Here is a 22786-nt window from a genome sequence, read left to right as displayed (position 1 = left end):
GCATGATCATGGAGCAGTGGTTCTTATTCCAGAAGTTGACCACAAGTGTATGCTAGTTACTATTCAGTATTTCTTTGCAATAACACATTTTGACAGTTCAAACACATCTCTCTGATAGTGTAAATATTCAGATCACTCTGAATATTTACACTATCAATTGATTTAATTAAAGGCAGCCAACTCTATTACGCCACATTGGTGTTGACAAATCCAAGTTTGTGCCAATACTTGGGCAAAAGATCAGAATTGGGCTCCCTGTGTAACACAGCTGTAGTTGTTCAAATGGTTTCCATGGCTTAAATCAATTGCTTTGGAGGAAGAGGGTCAAGGTCCACTCCCTTCGGGCTTTCCGATGCATTTTGAGGATGTGTAGAATCAAGAGATTGAGAAAAGGCCCTTGTCTGCACACTAGGGCTACATTCCCCATTCTCTACCCTTCTCCAAAAGTATGCACTCGTAGACCCCCCCATGGATTTTAAAGTAATGAACTGGTGTGAAGAATGTGGTTGAAATGCCAGTTAGTCCAATGCTTTTAAATGCATACTAGTGCACACTTCTGGAGAAGGGTAGAGAATCAGAATTACAGCCCTAGTAATGTTTGTGTGTGCAGTAAATGAAATAGTGTACTATTGGAGGCTTGAAAAGTGTAATATGTTACTCCACTAGGGGGCAGCTCATCACAAGGTCAATAACAATGTTCCTCGTTATCACCTGCACCATTTTGAATGTATGGCGTTTTACCTGCACAATCAAGGTGAGAAATTCTCGATCAAGATTACCTGGCTGCTTTAGTTTCACCTGCAGAATCCAAGGATGAAATAATCCTCTCTCCCTAGTCCCTTTACAAAGACAAACTTAGACTGTGACTACCTTCTCAATGGGTTAATCTCTGATCATTAAATTGTAAACGTTGCAGAGCCACTACATCTCATGTTCTTTGTATGTATGCCATAACACCTGCAGAGTCCAGAGGTGAAATCCTCTAGTCAACAAAACCTGGCTCTATTCTACCCTAATTCATTCTGTGATCACCTTCTCCATGGGTTTATCTGTCTGAGTTTTAAAAGTGGAACCATTACGTTGCAGTCAGTGGCACAGAAAGTCTAACATTCCATCCTGTATACTCAGCTCAGCGTTCGGGACCATTTACACTTCACCGTAGAAACTTTTTCGTATAGTAACCAGGCCATAGCACAGCGCCTGGCTGTGGCTCTACTGCACTGATCAGCTGAGTTGTCGAGTAGGTAATAGGTACCTACCTACCTATACTTGGGGCCTCTACGCATTAACATTCTCAATCTCAGACTAACCTATATATAGATAAGCTGCCTTTACACAGGCAGTCCAATTCTGATATTTTGCCCAATTATTGGCAAAGGATCTGATTGGATTGGTCAAAAGACCAATTAGTGGCAGAAGATCAGAATTAGGCCGCCTGTGTAAACGCATGCAAGTTTCTCCAGTCCTTCACAGATGTTATAGCACTATGTAACAGCAATATAGCAGAAACTAGGTGGAATCTGAATATGAGGTAGAGTGACGGGAGCAGAGGGGAAGATATATCCTCTTGGCATGAATGGCAGCCAGAACCCAATGTTTCCGCTGAGGCCTGCAGAAGCCCAGTTTGGGCTTGAAGAAAACTGAACAGAAAATCGTTTTTTCTGGAATCAAAATATTTAATAGGTGCATATCAAGTATTATTATACCATGTATAAAATTTCAGATCACAATATGAAGCAATGAAACTCTTCAATCAGGCTGACAGCAGCAGGTAAAGGTTGCCACATAAAATAATGACTAAAATAGAATAGACAACTAAAATGATAGAAAAATGCCATATGTTGTAGTAGCATGATAGGAAATTACTTTTTTTATTTTCAACATCTTTTTTTCTTCAATAAGTGCAAAAAAAACAGAACACAACACTAAAGCTGAAGCGAAGCGTCCACTTGACGACTAGACAGTTACTGTAGTCCACGGCAGTGGTAGGTAGAGTACACGACTGGGGGCAGGTAAGATTGCAAATGTTCCCAAAATTCTCACAACTTTTCCAAAAATCCCAGTTGAAGGATTCCTGGATTTCCTGCTTTCTCCCTCCTGATTCCACAAATCTTTCAAACGGGATTTCTGGAAAACCTGGAATGTTGGGCAGTTACCGGAATCTTGCAACCCTAGGGACGGTGGGGACGAAGCAAAGCTCACAGAGAAGAAGGAAACTATTAGCTTGCGAGTCGATACAGAAGAGAGAAAAATTATTTTTCTGTTCTGTATATTTGCGCCTTGAGCAGTAGGAAGGAATGCACATCACAGTTTGCTGCTTTAGAGACCATAGCATAATTTAAAACATGTCTTTAAAAAATCCTGAATTCTTTGAACGAAAAGGACATCACCACGAGAACAAACAAAAAAGGAACGGAGATCAGAGAGAAGAAGAAAGGGAGGAACAGGCGGAAATTCAAATGGACCAGTAACACAAAAAAAACCTAACATTGTACACTACATTTCCCATCACCCCGCTTCCCAAGGTTGTGACCCCAAACCCCTGACCCCTATGTGCTGACTTCAGGCACCTTCCCCCTGGAGGCTACGTAGCGTTACAGCCATATATTCTCTACATGGCTATGGTTAGCATTAGCATCCTCGCTGGCTGTTCCTCACATGGACAGGTGATGAACTCCTAAGTATCTGCGGACTGGGGACGTGGAAGGCTTGGGAAGAAGGGAACCCTTTGGGGGGGTTAAGGGGTGGTGGTACCCAGGAAGGGAATCCATGGCAGGGTTAGGTGGTGCTCAGGAGAGGTCTTCTGAGGCATGGATGATTTCAGGCTGGTGAAGTTAAATGGGGACAGTCCAAGTTCAACAGGTGGCATGTATGCGTGTACCAATGTATGTCTATACGTAGGTTTTGTATGTGTGCATCATCGGTATGTTATTTGTGTAACTACTTGTGTAAGTGCAAATGTGTGTATCTATGGGTGTGTGTGTGTATGTCGCCGTGTACATGTAATGTGTGTGGCCTCATCGGCCCTTGCTGTAGCCAGGAAAGAACTGGTCCAACAGCAGCTGTAGAGTCTTGTTGAGGACCATGATGTAATCTTTACCCAGGTCATGGCGACATGCAGGGCAGGTGTACACTTCCGCTCGGAAAGACCGCAACAAACAGGTCTGGGGTGGAGGGAGGGAGAGAGTGAGAGAGAGTGAGAATGCCACAGATCACAAAAACAGCATAGGTATCTAAAAGCTCAGACACAGTGGTAGGATTGTCAAATGTTCGCCTGCCAACAGTAATTAGCACCTCTGAACAGTGTCGGCAGTCAATCTCTTTTGTGTTCACACAGCAAACACCTTGGAAGTCGTCAGCCACTCATCCTTGTTATTAAAATACTCCAAACCAGAAGGTGACATTAGCTATGTTTGGCAATGCATATCTGTGCGTATTGCTTTTGGTTTAGATTCAAAGCCATCTTGCTAAGTTGTAGAAGACCCTTGTTGATAATAGCCATATGGCCACAGCTAGATAACTACCTAGCAAGAGGACGAATAAACAATTGAATTCACTTTCCATAATCCTAAACGGCCAGTGCCAGCCCATAGCCAAATGTTTAGCTAGTGTTAGCATATTCGCTAGCTAGCACAACATAGCTAGTTAGCTAGCTAAGGAAGTATTTGGTGTTGTGTGCATTGCGTCTGTGCACGTAGCTAGCTACCATCCCATAGCCTACAGTGCATATGAAGTGTAACTGTTTCATCCAGGAATGTACGGTGAGAATTACATTTAAAAAAAAAAATGGTCTCCTCCACATGGGGGTTCATGCTCTCTGACTGGCTCAAAGTCAAATTGTTGGTCACTGACGAGCATTGCGGTCTGTTCGTCACGCAGCAGGTACCGCTTTCAGTCTAGCAAGAAAAGGAACGGCTTCCCACTGTGATAAGTACCTATCGGCAGTGACATGCTTGGTGTGTTTCATACTTAATAAGGTTATGATGTCTTGTGGTGTTCCTCAAAGATCCCTTCTTAGACCATTGTTGTTTCAACGAATCTAATATCTTGTTTCCTTTTTTGTCATGTCCCCATACTTTTTCAACTTTTGTTTATCATTTCCATTACTACACCACAATTAGTCATCAATTATAGTCCCGCAAACAAATCATTACAACGGATGCAAGTGCACACACACGTTACACACCTTGCAGACGTTGTGAGCGCAGACAGTGGTGACCGGTTGGTAGGCCAGCTCTTGGCAGCAGACACACATGAAGGTCTGTTCCACCTTCCTCAGGAAGTTCTACAGAGAAAGACAGGAACACAGGAATTAAAGGCTCAGCTGTCACAATAGTAACAGCAGCATCACACATCTTAGTTAGCCATGGATCATCTGCTTCATTTCATTTAATAGAAGTGCATACAAGTCCTTGTAGGTAGGTTATGTAGCTAGCTGAGACTCTTGTGTTGGTTCAGCTATTGTTTAGAAGTAGTCAGGAGACTACATTGTGAGGCAGTATTGTGTAGAAGGATATCAGTCAATTAAAATACATTCATGAAGCCCTAATCTATGGATTTCATATGACTGGGCAGGGGCGCACCCACTGGGGAGCCGGGTTCACCCACTGGGGAGCCGGGTTCACCCACTGGGGAGCCGGGTTCACCCACTGGGGAGCCGGGTTCACCCACTGGGGAGCCAGGCCCAGCCAATCAGAATGAGGTTTTCCCCACAAAAGGGCTTTATTACAGACATAAATTATCCTCAGCACCCCAGGACCCCCCCCCCCCCTTGGCAAAGGAGAAATACTCACTAACAGGGATATACACAAATTTGTGCAGAAAATTTTTGAGAAATACGCTTTTTGTGCATTTGGAACATTTCTGGGATTTTTATTTCAGCTCATAAAAAAATGGGACCAACACTTTACATGTGCGTTTATATTTTTGTTCAGTATAGTTGTAGTTAGTCTAGTGGTCAGTGAGGTAGTTCGTGAGGTGACTGAGGTAGGGTGGTGGTGTATACATACCGGCCCCTCCTTGAGGTGTCCCATGGCCTCGTCCCAGTTCTTCTTGTTGGGTTGGTCCTCCTTGATGAGGCTCTGCTGCTGCTCTGTCAGCTGGAACGCCTCCTCCATCTTCAGACGCTTGGCTCGGGGCTCCGCCGACTCCTTACACACCTCTGACAAAGCACACCAACACACGTTGTGTATGGATGCATGTACACATATCGATTCTATTCAAAGATGGGGTAACATTTTAGTTGACACCTTCAAAACAACCCTTGAAATGCCTCATAACAATTCCAGTGCACAAGATATACAGTATACTGTACACACAAAGCTAAAAAAAATAAATACATCTCTTCTGTCTCTGGCTTATATTCCTAGCTGTGTCTCAACAGGTACCTGTCTCCTTGTCCTTGGGTGTCTTCTGACTGCCGTTGCTCTGTGGCTGTTCTGTACCCTCCATGGGCTTCTTCTCATCCTCCTTCACCTTCTTCTCCAGGGGGTGTAGCCGTGGCCGTCCCCGTCCAGGTTGCTTCTTGCTCCTAGTACACCCTGGTCGAGCGTTAGCCTCCTTCTTGGTCTTGTTGGCCATGGCCTCCACGTAGCCTGGAGGATACTGTGGAGGCAAAGAGACACAGAGTCGTACGAAAACACAGCGGATACTGTGGTAGGGGCACTCCGAGAGACAATCAAGGCCGTCAGATAAAAACATCAACTGTCTTTAACAAAGGATCAATACAATATTTGTGGTTACTGAAAATATACTATTTCACAGCGGTTTAGATGGTACAATGATTAGTGCTTGTTTTGTCAATAAAACTGAAATTAGGTAAACTACTCCCATTTTTCCAACAAGGAAATGGTGGAGCGATTTCAGAATATTGCACTTTTAATTTGAGAAATTAAGACATAAAAGAGAGACAGCCCCTGAAACAGCAGTCATAACCAAAAGCCTGTCCTATCCTTCTCATACTATCATAATGTCCTATAAAAATAAATGCAGGTGGACAGAAGACCCTCACTTACCTGCACAGCTAGGCCCAGTTTCTGGATACGCTCTAGGCCCTCAGGTGTCCAGGGAGCAGGTTCCAGGTCATCCCTCCGCAACAGGTACCGCCACACCAGGAATCCACACTTCCCTATCTCCGGCCAGTACTTCACCACCTGAGACATACACAGAAAAATAACTACTGCTGCTCCACGGAACACAGAGTTGAATGGGAATGTTCGTTCTAGAAATTCTACTTCTATGGGCACATACACAGCAGCAACATCCAGTGAAGATATAACTAAACAGGAGTTTATAGTAAGACAGGGATAGCACTAAAAATAATATTGCTTTGAAAATTCCTCTTTTAAAAAAGGGATGGTAAAAAGAGCAGATTAAATATTTCCTAATCTTGTCTTGTTAGCGACAGCCCTGAAACCATGCGTGTTGTGTTTACCGTAATGGCACATCTGGGAAAATCAAGACGTGTTCAAAAAGCATGACTCATAATGAGGACCAGGCCCAACAATATCTTCATCGGATTTATTTTGATGCCATTTTCTATTACATTTGTAATGGATTTCTGATTTCACAACTCAAGCGGCTGTTGACAGTTTGTCACAAGGGACTAGGAGAGAGGTAAACGCATAAAGGATCCAAAATGGCGTTGTTGAGTGACAGGCAAGGAGCCACCAGGGCTCAATTCCAATATCCACACTCTAGCATACAACTTAGTATAAAGCAATGTAATGGGCATGCCTTCTAAGTATCAACCAATATGGCAATACAAACAAAATACTATTGCATGGAAGTACAGTTGAAGTCAGAAGTGTACATACACCTTAGCCTAACACATTTAAATTAAGTTTTTCACAATTCCTGACATTTAACCCTAGTAACAATTCCCTGTCTTAGGTCAGTTAGGATCACCACTTTATTTTAAGAATGTGAAATGTCAGAATAATAGTAGAGAAAGATTTATCACATTCCCAGTGGGTCAGAATTTTACATACACTCAATTGTATTTGGTAGCATTGCCTTTAAATTGTTTAACTTGGGTCAAACATTTCAGGTAGCCTTCCACAAGCTTCCCACAATAAGTTGGGTGAATTTTGGCCCATTCTGGCCCTTCTGATAGAGCTGGTGTAACTGAGTCAGGTTTGTAGGCCTCCTTGCTCACACATGCTTTTTCAGTTCTACCCACATATTTCTATAGGATTGAGGTCAGGGCTTTGTGATGGCCACTCCAATACCTTAACTTTGTTGTCCTTAGGCCATTTTGCCACAACTTTGGAAGTATGCTTGGGGTCATTGTCAATTTGGAAGACCCAAGCTTTAATTTCCTGACTGGTGTCTTGAGATGTTGCTTCAATATATCCACATCATTTTCCTACCTCATGTTGCCATCTATTTTGTGAAGTGCACCAGTCCCTCCTGCAGCAAAGCACCCCCACAACATGATGCTGCCACCCCGTGCATCATGGTTGGGATGGTGGTCTTCGGCTTGCAAACCTCCCTCTTTTTCCTCCAAACATAACAATGGTCATATGGCCAAACAGTTCTATTGTTTCATCAGACCAGAGGACATTACTCCAAAAAGTACGATCTTAGTCCCCATGTGCAGTTACAAACCGTAGTCTGTCTTTTTTATGGCGGTTTTGGAGCAGTGGCTTCTTCCTTGCTGAGTAGCCTTTCAGGTTATGTCGATATAGGACTCATTTTACTGTGGATATAGATACTTTTGTACCGGTTTCCTCCAGCATCTTAACAAGGTCCTTTGCTGTTGTTCTGGGATTGATTTGCACTTTTAGCACCAAAGTACGTTAATCTCTAGGAGACAGAATGCGTCTCCTTCCCGAGCGTTATGACGACTACGTGGTCCCATGGTGTTTATACTTGCGTATTATTGTTAGTACAGAAAAACGTGGTACCTTCAGGCGTTTGGAAATTGCTCCCAAGGATGAACCAGACTTGTGGAGGTCTACAATCTTTTTTCTGAGGTCTTGGCTGATTTCTTTTGATTTTCCCATGTTGTCAAGCAAACAGGCACTGAGTTTGAAGGTAGGCCTTGAAATACATCCACAGGTACACCGCCAATTGACTCAAATGATGTCAATTAGCCTGTCAGAAGCTTCTAAAGCCATGACATTTTATGGAATTTTCCAAGCTGTTTAAAGGCACAGTCAACTTTAGTGTATGTAAACTTCTGACCCACTGGAATTGTGATACAGTGAATTACAAGTGAAATAATCTGTCTGTAAACAATTATTGGAAAAATTACTTGTGTCATGCACAAAGTAGATGTCCTAACCGACTTGCCAAACTATAATTTGTTAACAAGACATTTGTGGAGTGGTTGAAAAACTTGTTTTAATGACAATGACAGAAGTTAGTCCCCTAGCTAATACACCTTGTAGATGCCATCGTAGCGGTTGCCCTCCTCTGGGGCGTACTTGCTGATGCGTCGTCCCTTGGAGCTCCGCACCACCCGCACTGGCTTCCCCGCACGCCAGTTCCTGGACTCCGCCCCGTCCTTGTCGTTGATGGGGGCGTCACAGTTCAGCGCCAGGGCCCTGAGAGAGCAAGGGTCAAAGGGTCATGTGATGAAGGGAGCTAGCTTTCATTCTAGTTCAGCACTAACACATTTGACTCAGCACCCTTTGCGTCTCCAGGGACAGGTTGATGAACACTGGCTTTCAACGGTTTTACATTGACTTGAGTAAAAAAATTTTTTTTAAAGTACACTATGAAGCCTGCCGTCTTGGTTGAAACCAGGGAGAGAAACAGGACAGGTGGTATTTCTTGTGTTTGTTTACTGTACCTGTTATAGTGGGTTAGGGTCTGGTCAAAGGAATGCTCCCCGATGCGTTTGTTCCCTGAAAGGTCGCGACCCCCGCTGCCCGTGTAGGTGAACTCATCTCCCCTGTCCTGACAGCGGAGGTCAGAGGGTTAAAAGGAGACACACACACACACATATATCTATCTATATATATATATATATATATGTCTATATATCTATATATACACATACACATATAGATATCTATATAGATATCCATCTATATATCTATATAAACACAGCCCCTGCACATGCTGGACTAATCTTGCATTTTCTTTAGCTGACTCAAGTATGAAATCTCAGCCTGAGACTCACAGTTAAGTCAACATACAGTGCCTTGCAAAAGTATTCTTAACCCTTAGATATCTTCATATTTTATTGTGTTGCAAAGTGGTCAACAATCAACAATCTACTCTAATGTCAAAGTGGAAGAAAAATTCTAACTTTTTTAAAGATTAATTAAAATGTGAGTAATTAAACTATTATCTAATTAGTTATGTACATAAGTACTCAGCCCCTTTGTTTAGGCAAGCCTAAATTAGTTCAGGAGTAAAATTTGGCTTAACAAATCAAATAATAATGTAAACTACATGGACTCACCGTGTGAAATAATAGGGGTTCACATGATTCAACTACAAAGACCAGGGAGCTTTTTGAAAGCCTCAAAGAAGGACAGTGATTGGTAGATGGGTAACAATAACAAATCTGACGATGAATATCTCTAAGCATGGCCAAGTGACTAATTATGCTGTGGTTTATGTATTGAACCACCTAGACACATCAAAAATACAGTCATCCTTCTAAACTGAGCAGCGGGATAGGGCTCCAGAGTGGCACAGCAGTCTAAGCCATCTAAGCCACTGCATCTCAGTGCTAGAGGCGTCACTACAGACCCTGGTTTGAGTCCAGGCTGTATCACAACCAGCCATGATCGGGAGTCCCATAGGGTGGCACACAATTGGCCAAGAGTCGTTAGGGTTTGGCCGGGGTAGGCCGTCATTGTAAATAAGAATTTGTTCTTAACTGACTTGCCTAGTTAAATAAAAGGTTAAATTAAAACATTTTTTTAAAGACAGGAATGAAACTGCTCAGGGGTGTTCCCATGAGACTATTGGTGATTTTAAAACAGCTACGAAGTTCAATGGCTGTGATGGGAGAAAACTGAGGACAGATCAACAACATTGTAGGGACTCCACAATAATTACATAAATGACAAAGTGAAAAGAAGAATACAAATATACAGAATATTCCAAAACATGAGCCTTGTATGGTACTAAAGTAATTCTGAAAAACAAAAACTGCCAAAGGAATACACTGGCCTAAATGCAAAGCCTCATGTTTTGGGCAAATCCAACACAACATCACTGAGTAACTGCCTCCTTATTTTCAAAAATGGTAGTGGCTGCATCATGTTATGGGTATGCTTGTCATCAGCAAGGACTTAGAGAGTTTTTCAGGATAAAAAGATACAGGATGGAGCTAAGCACAGGCAAAATCATAGAGGAAAACCTTGGAGAGTAATTTAACTTTCATCAGGACAATAACCTACAACAAAAGGTCAAATCTACACTGGAGCTGCTTGTTCCTGAGTGGCCAAGTTACAGTGTCAATGTAAATCTGCTTAATAATCTATGGCAAGATTTGAAAATTACTGTCTAGCCATGATCCCCAACATCTTGACAGAACTTGAAGAATTATGGAAAGAATAATGGGCTAATATTGCACAATCCAGGTGTGTAAAGCTCTTAGAGACTTACCCAAGAAGACTCACAGCTGTAATCACTGCCAAAAGGGGTTGATAACATGTATTGACTCAGGGAGCGGAATGCTTCAGCAACAACTATATTTTACTTATTTAATTTCTATTAATGAAAAAATAATAATCTTCCAATTTCACAATTAAATCCATTTTCATCCCACTTTTTATAACTATAATGTGAACACAGTGCCTTCATACCCCTTGACCTTTTTCACATTTTGTTACATTACAGCTTTATTCTAAAATAATTTATAAAAAATAAAAAAACAGAAATATCACATTTACATAAGAATTCTGACCCTTTACTCAGTACTTTGTTGAAGCACCTTTGTCAGTGATTACAGCATCGAGTCTTCTTGGAAATGACGCTACAACCTTGGCACACCTACATTTGGGTAGTTTCTCCCATTTTTCTCTCCAGATCCTCTCAAGCTCTGTCAGGTTGGATGGGGAGCATTGCTGCACAGCTATTTTCAGGTCTCTCCAGAGATGTCCAATCAGGTTCAAGTCCGGGCTCTGGCTGGGCCACTCAAGGACATTGAGACTTGTCCCGAAGCCACTCCTGCGTTGTTTTGGCTGTGTGCTTCGGGTCAATGTCCTGTGGAAGTTGAACCTTTGCCCCAGTCCGACGTCCAGAGCGGCAAGGATCTTTCTGTACTTTGCTCTGTTCATCTTTCCCTCGATCCTGACTACTCTCCCAGTCCCTGAAAAACATCCCCACAGCATGATGGTGCCACCACCATACTTCACCGTAGGGATGGTACCAGGTTTCCCCCAAACATGACTCTTGGTATGCAGGCCAAAGTGTTCAATCTTGGTTTCATCAGACCAGAGAATCTTGTTTCTCATGGTCAGAGTCATTTAGGTGCCTTTTGGCAAACTCAAAGCGGGCTGTCATGTGCCTTTTACTGAGGTGTGGCATCAGTCTGGCCACTCTACCATAAAGGTCTGATTGGTGGAGTGCTGCAGAGATGGTTGTCCTTCTGAAAGGTTCTCCATCTGTCAGAGTGACCATTGGGTTCTGGAAGGTTGTCCCAGCTCCACAGAGGAACTCTAGAGCTCGGTCAAAGTGACCATCGCGTCCGTCTCGAACCTCTATGGACAACTCCTTCGACCTGATGGCTTGGTTTTTGCTCTGACATGCACTGTCAACTGTGGGACCTTATATAGACAGGTGTGTGCCTTTCCAAATCATGTCCAATCAATTGAATTTACCACAGGTGGACTCAAGTTGAAGAAACATCTCAAAAATGATCAATGGAAACAGGATGCACCAGAGCTCAATTTTGAGTCTCAAATCAATGGGTCTGAATACTTAAGTGAATAAGGTATTTCAGTTTTATATTTTTAATACATTTGCAAAAGTCTAAAAACCTGTTTTCGCTTTGTTGTTATGGGGTATTGTGTGTTGACACCATTATCAAAAATGAACACAAATGTAATTACGCATGTAATGCATTTATTATAAAAGGTGCATTTTTATGGTGAAAATTACCTTCCCCAAACTTGAAACTCACGCGCTGCTTATGAATGCCATTTAGGCTCTAAACCCCTTGTAAAAGCAGATTAATGTGCTTAATTTTAAAACGTTATTTGACACTTTAGTTGTGATAAACAATATGCTTAATATTAGGAAAGTTGAGAAATAAATATAGTAGGCCTAGTCTATACAAAGCTGATGGGATCCTCCTCTTTTTAGTAGAGGCCATCACCCTGTTTTCTCGTGCAATTGTATACCAATGTTGCGCAACATGAGCTCCTGGGCTCTCATGTAGTCTTTGATTAGATTTTCAAATACATTTGCATTGATGTCAGAGTGATTAGAGGGACAATGGAGTGCTTGAGTACCAAGGCAGTTAGCCAGTTTGGTAGGCTACTAATGACCATCAGCAGCATCAGAGCTTGGAGAAGCCTAATTACTATGATTAAACAGTCATGTGGAATTTGACTGCCGTCATGACTTGTGTGGCAGTAATATGGTCACCGCAACAGTCCTAGTTACTAGACATAACTCTAACACACTGTATAAGAGATCCTCCAAAATGTAAATATTCCTGCCATTTATATTAAATTCTAGCCGTACTTTATCAAAAGCCTTTTCAAAGTCAGCTATGAATACCAGGCCTGGTTTCCCAGATATTTTTCATAGTGCTCTATTATTCACAGTACTTGTCTTATATTATCTCCAATGTATCGTCCATGTAAAAAACCTGTCTGATCAGGATGAATAATATCCGACAATACCTTTTTAAATTCTACGCACTATGCATTTTGCTAGAATTTTTGCATCACAACACTAAAGTGTAAGGGCCCTCTAATTTCTTAAATTGGCTGGATCTTTGTATTTACCACTTGGGTCCTGTTTCAGTAATAATGAAATCAGACCCTGTTGAGTATCTGATAATCTGATAATAATTTTTATCGAAGTGGTTAAAAAATGCTAATAATTGTCCTCTGAGTACATCAAAAAAGGTTTGGCACACATCAACTGGTATGCCATCCAGCCCTGGAGTTTTCCCAGACTAAAAGGCTTTAATTGCATCAAGAAGTTCCTTCTCTGTAATTTGGCCTTCACGTGAGTCTTTCTGTACAGATGTTAATTTTACATTATTAATAGAATAATACAATTAACTTTGGTTAATGGAGACTGAAACTAAAACATCTGCTTAAAGTACTTTGCTTCCTCTTTCTAAATATAGTTTGGTGAATCATGGGTGACTACGTCATTTGTAACAAGTTCCAGTAAATTATTTTTGGTAGCATTTGTGTTGTTTTGCCCATATTCCATCCAGTTCGCTTTATTTTTTATAATATATTACTGTACACTTGATCTTTCTTGCATAAGTTCCTCCTCTTCTTTTATAGTCTTTCCTCTAATGTATTCTGTGCCTCTATGGTACAGTTTTCATCGACAACTCTCTGTACTGTTAGTCCCTCTATTTCCTTTGCTGATATTCATTCTTTTGACCTAAATTGCTATTGTTTTAAAGATGAGTATTGAATTGTATGGCCTCTAAAGGCACATTTACAAAAAGTGTCCCATACAATAAGGGGAACTGATCTACCTATATTATGTTGGAAAAAGGCAGTTATAAATGATTCTGTCCTGGTTAAAACAAGTTGTCATCCAATAGGCTTTGATGAAATGTCCAATATCCTCGCCAACATGGAAATTCTCTAAGGATAATGGATAGGCCAATTATTTGATGGCATTTTGTCCCCTATCAACACTTTTTAAACTTTTGGTGCCAGCGAGAATGACATAAGAAAGTAGTTCAGACGACTAGCTTCATTGAGCCTCTGCCATGTAAAACTCACTAGGTCAGGATAAACACACACACACACACACACACACACACACACACACACACCAATATATCCATGACATTTGTGATTTCCTTATATGCATTAGGGTGATAGTTTGTAGTGCGATTTCCATTACGGTCCATTGAGGTATTTAAAACCGTATTATAATCTCCCACCATAATAATAGAGTTTTGTATTGCTTGTAGGCAAGATAAATTATTATATATATTTTTAAAGAAGTGTGAATCATCATTATTTGGACCTTATCGATTAATGAGCCAAATCTGTTTATGGTCCAATAACATATTTAAAAGAATCCATCTACCTTGAGGATCGGTTTGGACAATTTGCACATTCAGATCAGAATTATTGTTAATTAATATCATCACCCCTTTTGAGTTACTTTGCCCATGGTAAAAGTATATTTCGCCCCCCCAGTCCTTCTTCCACAGATCACCATCTAAAATTGTTGAATGAGTTTCCTGTAAACAATAGATATTACATTCCTTCTCTTTTAGCCAGGTAAATACTGATCGTCTTTTCTTATCTGCTAAGCCATTACAATTATAACTGGCTATGTATGGGTATGAACACGTTTGCAAAATCCATTGAAAATACGGTTCAAAGTCCATCCAAATCCATCCTCCAGACAAATCCCAGTTAAACATTCATCATAGTGGTTTAAATGCACTCTCCAGTGCTATGCTGTATTCTTAAAAGGATGTACATCCTTTAAGTCAAACATGTTAAAAGGAGAGAAGGAGAGCGGGGGTGGGAGAAAGAGAGGCAGACAACATCTGTGTGAGGACCAGATGGATGGGTAGACAGATTACCATCCTCCCTCCATCCTGCCCTCCTCCCATGCTAAAGACAAGACAGAGCAAGAACAAACAGCATGGGACATTAGAGGAAGTGAGAATAGAGAGGGAAAACAGAGGGAGAGAGCCCGCTCCCACGCTCCTAGATTGCTTAGTTCAAACACAACAACCTCAGAAATGAAAATAAAAGAAAAAAGAAACCCACCACTTCATCCTCGAAGCCTCCGGCCAGCACCAGCGAATAGGAGCCATCGTTACTGCGGCCATGGATACCTCCCACGTGGGGCCTGTGCACTCCAGCTTCACTCACCTTGGAACACAGGAAGGGAGGAGAATATAGATAGGGAGAATGAACAGGAGTGGGGGAGAGTCAGGATGGGTGATGATATGGGAGGGATAGAGAAAGAGGGAAGGAACATGCGATACAGGCTATGTAAACAAATCCGTGTCAGAATATCAGAGTTGACAACTATAAGCCAATAAATTTCACTTAAAATAACAATCCTTTCGGCTTCAACATCGCCATGATTTGAAAATATAACGTATTGTTCGAAACATTCTCTCTGTTCTCTGTGAGGAATTATCCAACATGTATCACCCTACCGGTATGACCCATGTTACGAAATCGTGTTGCCATTGGCTCACCTGAACACGGAACTTCCATGTTGTTCCCACGGGAACACCAGGTACGGGCCCGTAGTGATTGGAGGGGACGATGGTACATTCCTTAGTGCGCCCCACACAGGCCATACCCTGAAACAGGAGCATGGCATTCAAGGAAAGGACCTATTCATGCATGTTTTAGCTAGCATGTATTCCCACGCTGGACCACACACATTACATAAACAAAGGGCTTACTAGTAGAAGCTTTAGTTACCATAATAGCGTAATCAGACCTGAATGGTTTTGTATATATAACAATAATCCATTTTCAGGGCTTTCTTGTTAAAGCATTGGACAATTTGATTCATTCTTATCTCATAACATTCCCAAATGATAAGACAAATAAATGAGAAAAACAAAACCTCTAGCACTTCCATGTATATAGATGTTAAAATGTACAGAATAGGCTGTTTTCAATTAACACGGGATGCGTTCTAAATGGCACCATATTCCCTATAGTGCACTACTTTTGACCAGAGCCCTATGGACCCTTGTTAAAATTAGTGCACTAAATAGGCAATAGGGTGTCATTTGGGAAGCATTAATGTTGTATACTGGGAAACAATGGGGTTCATTTTCCTCAAGTTTAGTTCCAGGAAAAGAACTTCACTCTGCTGAGTCATTTTAAATGGCATTGTTAGCGTCGCCTCACAGCTTGAGAGGAGAGCGCCAACAAAGAATTACACACGGCTTAGTCAGAGCATAAAGGCCTCACTGTGGGCCTGGGCCATGTTCAGTGGGCACCAAACAGAAGGAAACGGAGTAAAAGGTAGAGGGTTTTGTTCAGTAGGGCTAGGGTTGCACATTTCAGGGAACTTTCAATAAATTCCCTGATTTTCCTGAAATCCCAGTTAGAGGATTCCTAGAATCAGGAGGAAATTAGCAGGAATACTCCAACCAGGATTTCACGAAAACCAGGGAATTTATTGAAAGGTTGTGTAATTTTGCAACCCTAATTTGTAGGGTACAATGTCACAAAACATTTTGCAATGGAAAACGAAATTCAGTGGTTCTTATTGGACAAGTCCAGGTAGTCCCTCCTTGTCTCAGCCCGTTTTCTTCCCATTTGGTCACTACTGCTACCTGCCAATGCACTCCTTTATGAGAACTTAGTGAGGAGATTCAATGAATACAGCCCAGGCAGGCGTGTTTTGCGTGGGGTAAAAGTTGACTGAATTCGTTTGGACACGGGCTGCTTCCCAAACGTGAGCCAGATGCCCCGTTCAAAGCCCAGGGCAAAGTCAACTCTAAACAAAAGTGAAGTAATTAAAAGGAGTAACCCAGGTTGTGAGAGTATGCAACAATTCATCCGCCACACTGACCCTCAAGACAGAGGCCCCTAACGGGTGCGTGCTTAGTCCCCTCCTGCACTCCCTGTTCACCCACGACTCCAACACCATAATAAAAAGTTTGCAAACAACACGACGGTGGTAGGCCTAATCACCGACGACAATGATACAGCCTATAGGGAGGTCTCAGACCTGGCAGTGTGGTGCCAGGACAATAACCTCTCCCTCAACGTCAGTAAAACAAAAGAGCCGACCGTGGACTACAAGAATGAGGGCCGAGCACGCCCTCATTCACATCGACTGGGCTGTTAGTAGAGCGGGTCAAGAGCTTCAAAGGCACGACAATGCCTCTTCCACCTCAGGAGGCTGAAAAGTTCTACAGCTGCACCACGAGAGCATCTTGATTGGCTGCATCACCACTTAGTATGACACCTGATTGGCATCCGACAGCAAGGCGCTACAGAGGGTAGCGCGTACGGTCCAGTACATTGCTCGGGCCGAGCTCCCTGCCCTCCAGGAACTCTATACCAGGCGGTGTCAGAGGAAGGCCCAACATCTATAGTCTGGAACCAACAGGAGGACCCTGAACAGCTTCTACCCCCAAGCCATAAGACTTTTAAACATGACTGCTAAATAGCTAATAAAATAGCTAACCGGACTACCTGCATTGAACCTTTTTTACACAAACTCTCTTGCACTGACTATATCCACACACTCATACATGCTTACATTGACACCGCAACACACAAACACTACATACGCCCACACACACACACACACACAAACATGCATACTGATGCCACACACACACTTTGACACTCACCACATACACTGCTGCTACTGTCTATTATCTATCCTGTTGCCTAGTCACTTTACATCTACCTACAGTGCGTTCACAAAGTATTTTGTGTCACTGGCCTACACACAATAATACCCTATAATGTGGAATTATGTTTAGACATTTTTACAAATTAATTAAAAATGAAAAGCTGAAATGTCTTGATTCAAAAAGTATTCAACCCCTTTGTTATAGCTAACCTTAAAGTTCAGGAGTAAAACAATTTGCTTAACAGGTCACATAATAAGTTGCATGGACTTACTCGGTTTGCAATAATAAAGTAAAACCTTTTTTTAATGACCACCTCATCTCTGTACCCCACACAGACAGATAATTGTAAGGTCCCTCAGTCGAACAGTGAATTTCAAACGACAAAGACCAGGGAAGATTTCCAATGCATCGCAAAGGGCACCTATTGGTAAAAAACAGACATTAAATATCCCTTAGAGCATGGTGAAGTTATTAATTACACTTTGGATGGTGTATCAATACAACCAGTCACTACAAAGATGCAGGCGTCCTTGCCAGAGAGGAAGGAAACCACTCAGGGATTTCACCATGAGGCCAATGGTGACTTTAAAACAGTTACAGAGTTTAATGGCTGTGAGTAGGAGACAACTGAGGATGGATCACAACATTGTAATTACTCCACAATACTAACCTAAATGACAGAGTGATAAGTGAAGTGAGACTGCAAAAAAGACAATGCGAAGAAATAGACTTTATATCCTGAAAACAAAGTGTTATGTTTGGAGCAAGTATGAATGAGATATTTCTGCATTTTATTTTCAACATGTTTTCACTTTGTCATCATGGGGTATTGTGTGTAAAAGGGGTGAGAAAAACAATATTTAATAAATGTTCAATTCAGGCTGTAACTCTTCCAGTTATTAGTCAAGGGGTATAAATAGTTTCTGAAAGCACTGTATATGTAGTACATAGCTACCTCAATTACCTCGTACCCCTGCACATCGACTCTGTACTGGTACTCCCTGTATAGAGCCATGTCATTTTTTTACTCATTATTTGCTGTGTATTTAGTCCTTGTGTCACTATTTACATTTTGGATTGTATTATTATTATTTATTTTTTTAATCTTACCTTTAACTCTGCATTGTTGGAAAAGGACCCGATTTGATTTAATGAAAATAATTCTGTGTTTCCACATGCAAAAGTGGTTGCTTATGATAAGAAGTTGGACAATGCACCATGCTGCTTTGTTGGCAACATGACCGAGTGGCGAAGATTACTGTTCCGATTGGAGAAGGATGCTCCTCCCTTACGGCTTTTGCCCGTTCACGTTACGGGCCATAGACCGGTGCCCCGCGCATCAGCATAATCCAATCTGCCCAGTCACTCTGCTACAAAGCTGTGAAGAAGAGATCTACTTTGTATTGCTAATATTGTGACTCGACAGGCCGAAAGCTCAGTTTACTCAACTAGCCTGGGCTTCTGTTAGCAGCACAAGGGCGCTAGACAATGACAGTGTTGTCGGTCTGCCTGCCCATGTGGGTGAGTGTCTCGCTCACTCATTCAGCTGCCAAAACCCAAGGGGGTCCTCCTTCTGAGTGTCACATAACGCGAGTTGCGGCATTAACATATTTGCTCCAGTCCAGGCCAAGATATCGCCTCTTTCTAAAGTAAAATAGAATAGTCTTTCAAGACCAAAGTGTGTTTGACAACAGCTGATAATCAGCTGAGGGGAACACGCTGTACCAAAATGAACAAACGGCAGGAATCAACACAATTGCACATTAGATGACCAATTCTCAGTAGGATGAGACCGGTATGCTGATATTTGTTGCTTACTGCGTTCATTTTTGACTAAACAGGAGTTCCTAAATAGTATTCTGATTAGTACACAGCATGCAGTTGAAGTAGGTAGTAGGCAAGCCAGATTTCGGACACGGCCCGTCACCTTTCCCCATTCCCTCTGACTCGCTGTTGGGGCTAAGGGGTTAGCGTAGTTAGTATTATAGACCTGGTCTGTCTCACCTTGCCCCAGTCCCTCTGACTCTCTGTTGGGGCTAAGGGGTTAGCGTAGTTAGTATTATAGACCTGGTCTGTCTCACCTTGCCCCAGTCCCTCTGACTCTCTGTTGGGGCTAAGGGGTTAGCATAGTTAGTATTATAGACCTGGTCTGTCTCACCTTGCCCCAGTCCCTCTGACTCTCTGTTGGGGCTAAGGGGTTAGCGTAGTTAGTATTATAGACCTGGTCTGTCTCACCTTGCCCCAGTCCCTCTGACTCGCTGTTGGGGCTAAGGGGTTAGCGTAGTTAGTATTATAGACCCGGTCGGTCTCACCTTGCCCCATTCCCTCTGACTCTCTGTTGGGGCTAAGGGGTTAGCGTAGTTAGTACTATAGACCCGGTCTGTCTCACCTTGCCCCAGTCCCTCTGACTCGCTGTTGGGGCTAAGGGGTTAGCGTAGTTAGTATTATAGACCCGGTCTGTCTCACCTTGCCCCAGTCCCTCTGACTCTCTGTTGGGGCTAAGGGGTTAGTATTATAGACCCGGTCTGTCTCACCTTGCCCCAGTCCCTCTGACTCTCTGTTGGGGCTAAGGGGTTAGCGTAGTTAGTATTATAGACCCGGTCTGTCTCACCTTGCCCCAGTCCCTCTGACTCTCTGTTGGGGCTAAGGGGTTAGCATAGTTAGTATTATAGACCCGGTCTGTCTCACCTTGCCCCAGTCCCTCTGACTCGCTGTTGGGGCTAAGGGGTTAGCGTAGTTAGTATTATAGACCCGGTCTGTCTCACCTTGCCCCAGTCCCTCTGACTCGCTGTTGGGGCTAAGGGGTTAGCATAGTTAGTATTATAGACCTGGTCTGTCTCACCTTGGCCCAGTCCCTCTGACTCTCTGTTGGGGCTAAGGGGTTAGTATTATAGACCCGGTCTGTCTCACCTTGCCCCAGTCCCTCTGACTCTCTGTTGGGGCTAAGGGGTTAGCGTAGTTAGTATTATAGACCCGGTCTGTCTCACCTTGCCCCAGTCCCTCTGACTCTCTGTTGGGGCTAAGGGGTTAGCGTAGTTAGTATTATAGACCCGGTCTGTCTCACCTTGCCCCAGTCCCTCTGACTCTCTGTTGGGGCTAAGGGGTTAGTGTAGTTAGTATTATAGACCCGGTCTGTCTCACCTTGCCCCAGTCCCTCTGACTCTGTTGGGGCTAAGGGGTTAGCGTAGTTAGTATTATAGACCTGGTCTGTCTCACCTTGCCCCAGTCCCTCTGACTCTCTGTTGGGGCTAAGGGGTTAGTATTATAGACCCGGTCTGTCTCACCTTGCCCCAGTCCCTCTGACTCTCTGTTGGGGCTAAGGGGTTAGCGTAGTTAGTATTATAGACCTGGTCTGTCTCACCTTGCCCCAGTCCCTCTGACTCTCTGTTGGGGCTAAAGGGTTAGTATTATAGACCCGGTCTGTCTCACCTTGCCCCAGTCCCTCTGACTCTCTGTTGGGGCTAAGGGGTTAGCGTAGTTAGTATTATAGACACGGTCTGTCTCACCTTGCCCCAGTCCCTCTGACTCTCTGTTGGGGCTAAAGGGGTTAGCGTAGTTAGTATTATAGACCCGGTCGGTCTCACCTTGCCCCAGTCCCTCTGACTCTCTGTTGGGGCTAAGGGGTTAGCGTAGTTAGTATTATAGACCCGGTCTGTCTCACCTTGCCCCAGTCCCTCTGACTCTCTGTTGGGGCTAAGGGGTTAGCGTAGTTAGTATTATAGACCCGGTCTGTCTCACCTTGCCCCAGTCCCTCTGACTCTCTGTATGGGCTGATGGCATCTTTGCTTTCTTCTTACTGGCCTTCAGCTTCTCACCAGCCTTCACAACCTCGCTAGTGTCATTCTTACAGGTGGGACAGTACCTGCCAAGTAAAACAGGCAAGAGCCAAAAGTCAGTCACTTAAAGGAGTAGGTGCACTACCCCCTCAGAGCATGATCAATACAGGGAGTCAATATAGGGGGCGTGTTGTGTTTGATGGACAGAAGATAAACTACTGTTGGTGCTATACTTTTGGTGTCATTGTCTCTTGGAACTTTGAAACCTTTGATACCCACCATAAAAATATGGCACTAAATAAAACACACACACACATATATATAGTTTATCTTATAGTTCATATATATATATATATATATACATATATATATATACACACACACACACACACACACACACACACACGGCTAAAGCCATTTCTCAGTCATCACTGACATACAGAAATGACTAACACTCAATGCATGTTTGTTCATCATTAGAATCAATGGACCACATATTGTACATGCACCACCAGCCATTAGTGCACAGGTCTATGGGTCGGTCTCTGTCTACATCCCAAATGCAACCCTATTCCCTACATAGAGCACTACTGTACTTTTGACCAGGGCCCATAGTCGTGCACTGTATAGGGAATAGGGTGACATTTGGCATGCTGCCTACAGTATGTGTGAGTGAGTGTAGCGCCCCCAAATGGTGGGAGTGCATAGCGAAGCTCACCAGTCCTCGTCGTCTGGTATAGTGGAGAGCGGTGGGTTGAGGCAGTAGATGTGGAAGGCCATGTTACATTCGTCACACAGCAGCTGCATGTGGGCGTCCTGCTTCCCTCCGCACACACAGCACGAGCAGAACCTGCACTCAGAGTCGGGGTCCGCCTTGCAGTGCTTACACTCAGGCCCGCTCTTCCCTGGATCAATCCCAGCGTGTGTAGAGTACATACACACACAGACCCGTGAAAACATACACATGCACCAGTGTGCACAGACAGACAAATACATATGCAAACAATTGCCGCACACACAGGCAAACAAAACCACAAAACAAATACCCATGCACACACACACGCAGACCAAAACACACATACTGATGGCAATAAACCATGTGAAATTGCAAATTGTGCCATTTTGCAATGGCCATTTTCGATGGGACATTTTATCATTGTGGCTACTTGACGAAAACAATTCAGAGTGAATTCTCAATATTACCCCCTTAACCCTATCCTAGCCCTGACTGGCTGGTCTGAAGACTGTAGTATTGAAGCGTACGTTTGAACTGGCCATCTGCAGCAGACAGTGAGGGTGCTCCAGTCTTCTCAATCTGATAGATCTCATCCAGAAACAACAGCTTACAGTCTGGGATGACGTCCCCTGGCCCTCTGGGGGGGGGGGAGAGAAAGAACAGTCCTCGCTCAACAACAGTCAGCAGAAATATCTACGTTGCATTAGAGGCCTACGTGGTTCACAATACAACCAATAAGTAACCCACAGCCCTTACATCTGATTATATGAAACACTGGTAAAATGAACCTCTTCT

At 43.1% G+C, this 22786-nt stretch overlaps 1 protein-coding gene across 1 annotated transcript in view; it reads right to left on the bottom strand.

The window, feature by feature from the left end:
- Positions 1–1652: 1652 nt before the first annotated feature.
- The window catches only part of LOC115106019 (E3 ubiquitin-protein ligase UHRF2-like), a 43740-nt gene continuing 22606 nt past the window's right edge, over positions 1653–22786 (bottom strand). Inside the window, 12 exon segments of the mRNA XM_029628614.2 lie at positions 1653–3164; positions 4187–4285; positions 5010–5161; positions 5388–5604; positions 6015–6152; positions 8387–8549; positions 8798–8904; positions 14904–15008; positions 15344–15451; positions 21218–21341; positions 21974–22160; positions 22519–22628. Of these exon segments, the coding sequence (XP_029484474.2) occupies positions 3018–3164; positions 4187–4285; positions 5010–5161; positions 5388–5604; positions 6015–6152; positions 8387–8549; positions 8798–8904; positions 14904–15008; positions 15344–15451; positions 21218–21341; positions 21974–22160; positions 22519–22628 (1657 nt within the window). The 3' untranslated portion in view covers positions 1653–3017.

This window comes from Oncorhynchus nerka, linkage group LG4 (genome assembly GCF_034236695.1).
Source record: "Oncorhynchus nerka isolate Pitt River linkage group LG4, Oner_Uvic_2.0, whole genome shotgun sequence".
Classification (NCBI taxonomy): domain Eukaryota; kingdom Metazoa; phylum Chordata; class Actinopteri; order Salmoniformes; family Salmonidae; genus Oncorhynchus; species Oncorhynchus nerka.
Note: the sequence above shows the minus strand (reverse complement) of the source record. Positions and strands in the feature narration are given on the sequence as shown.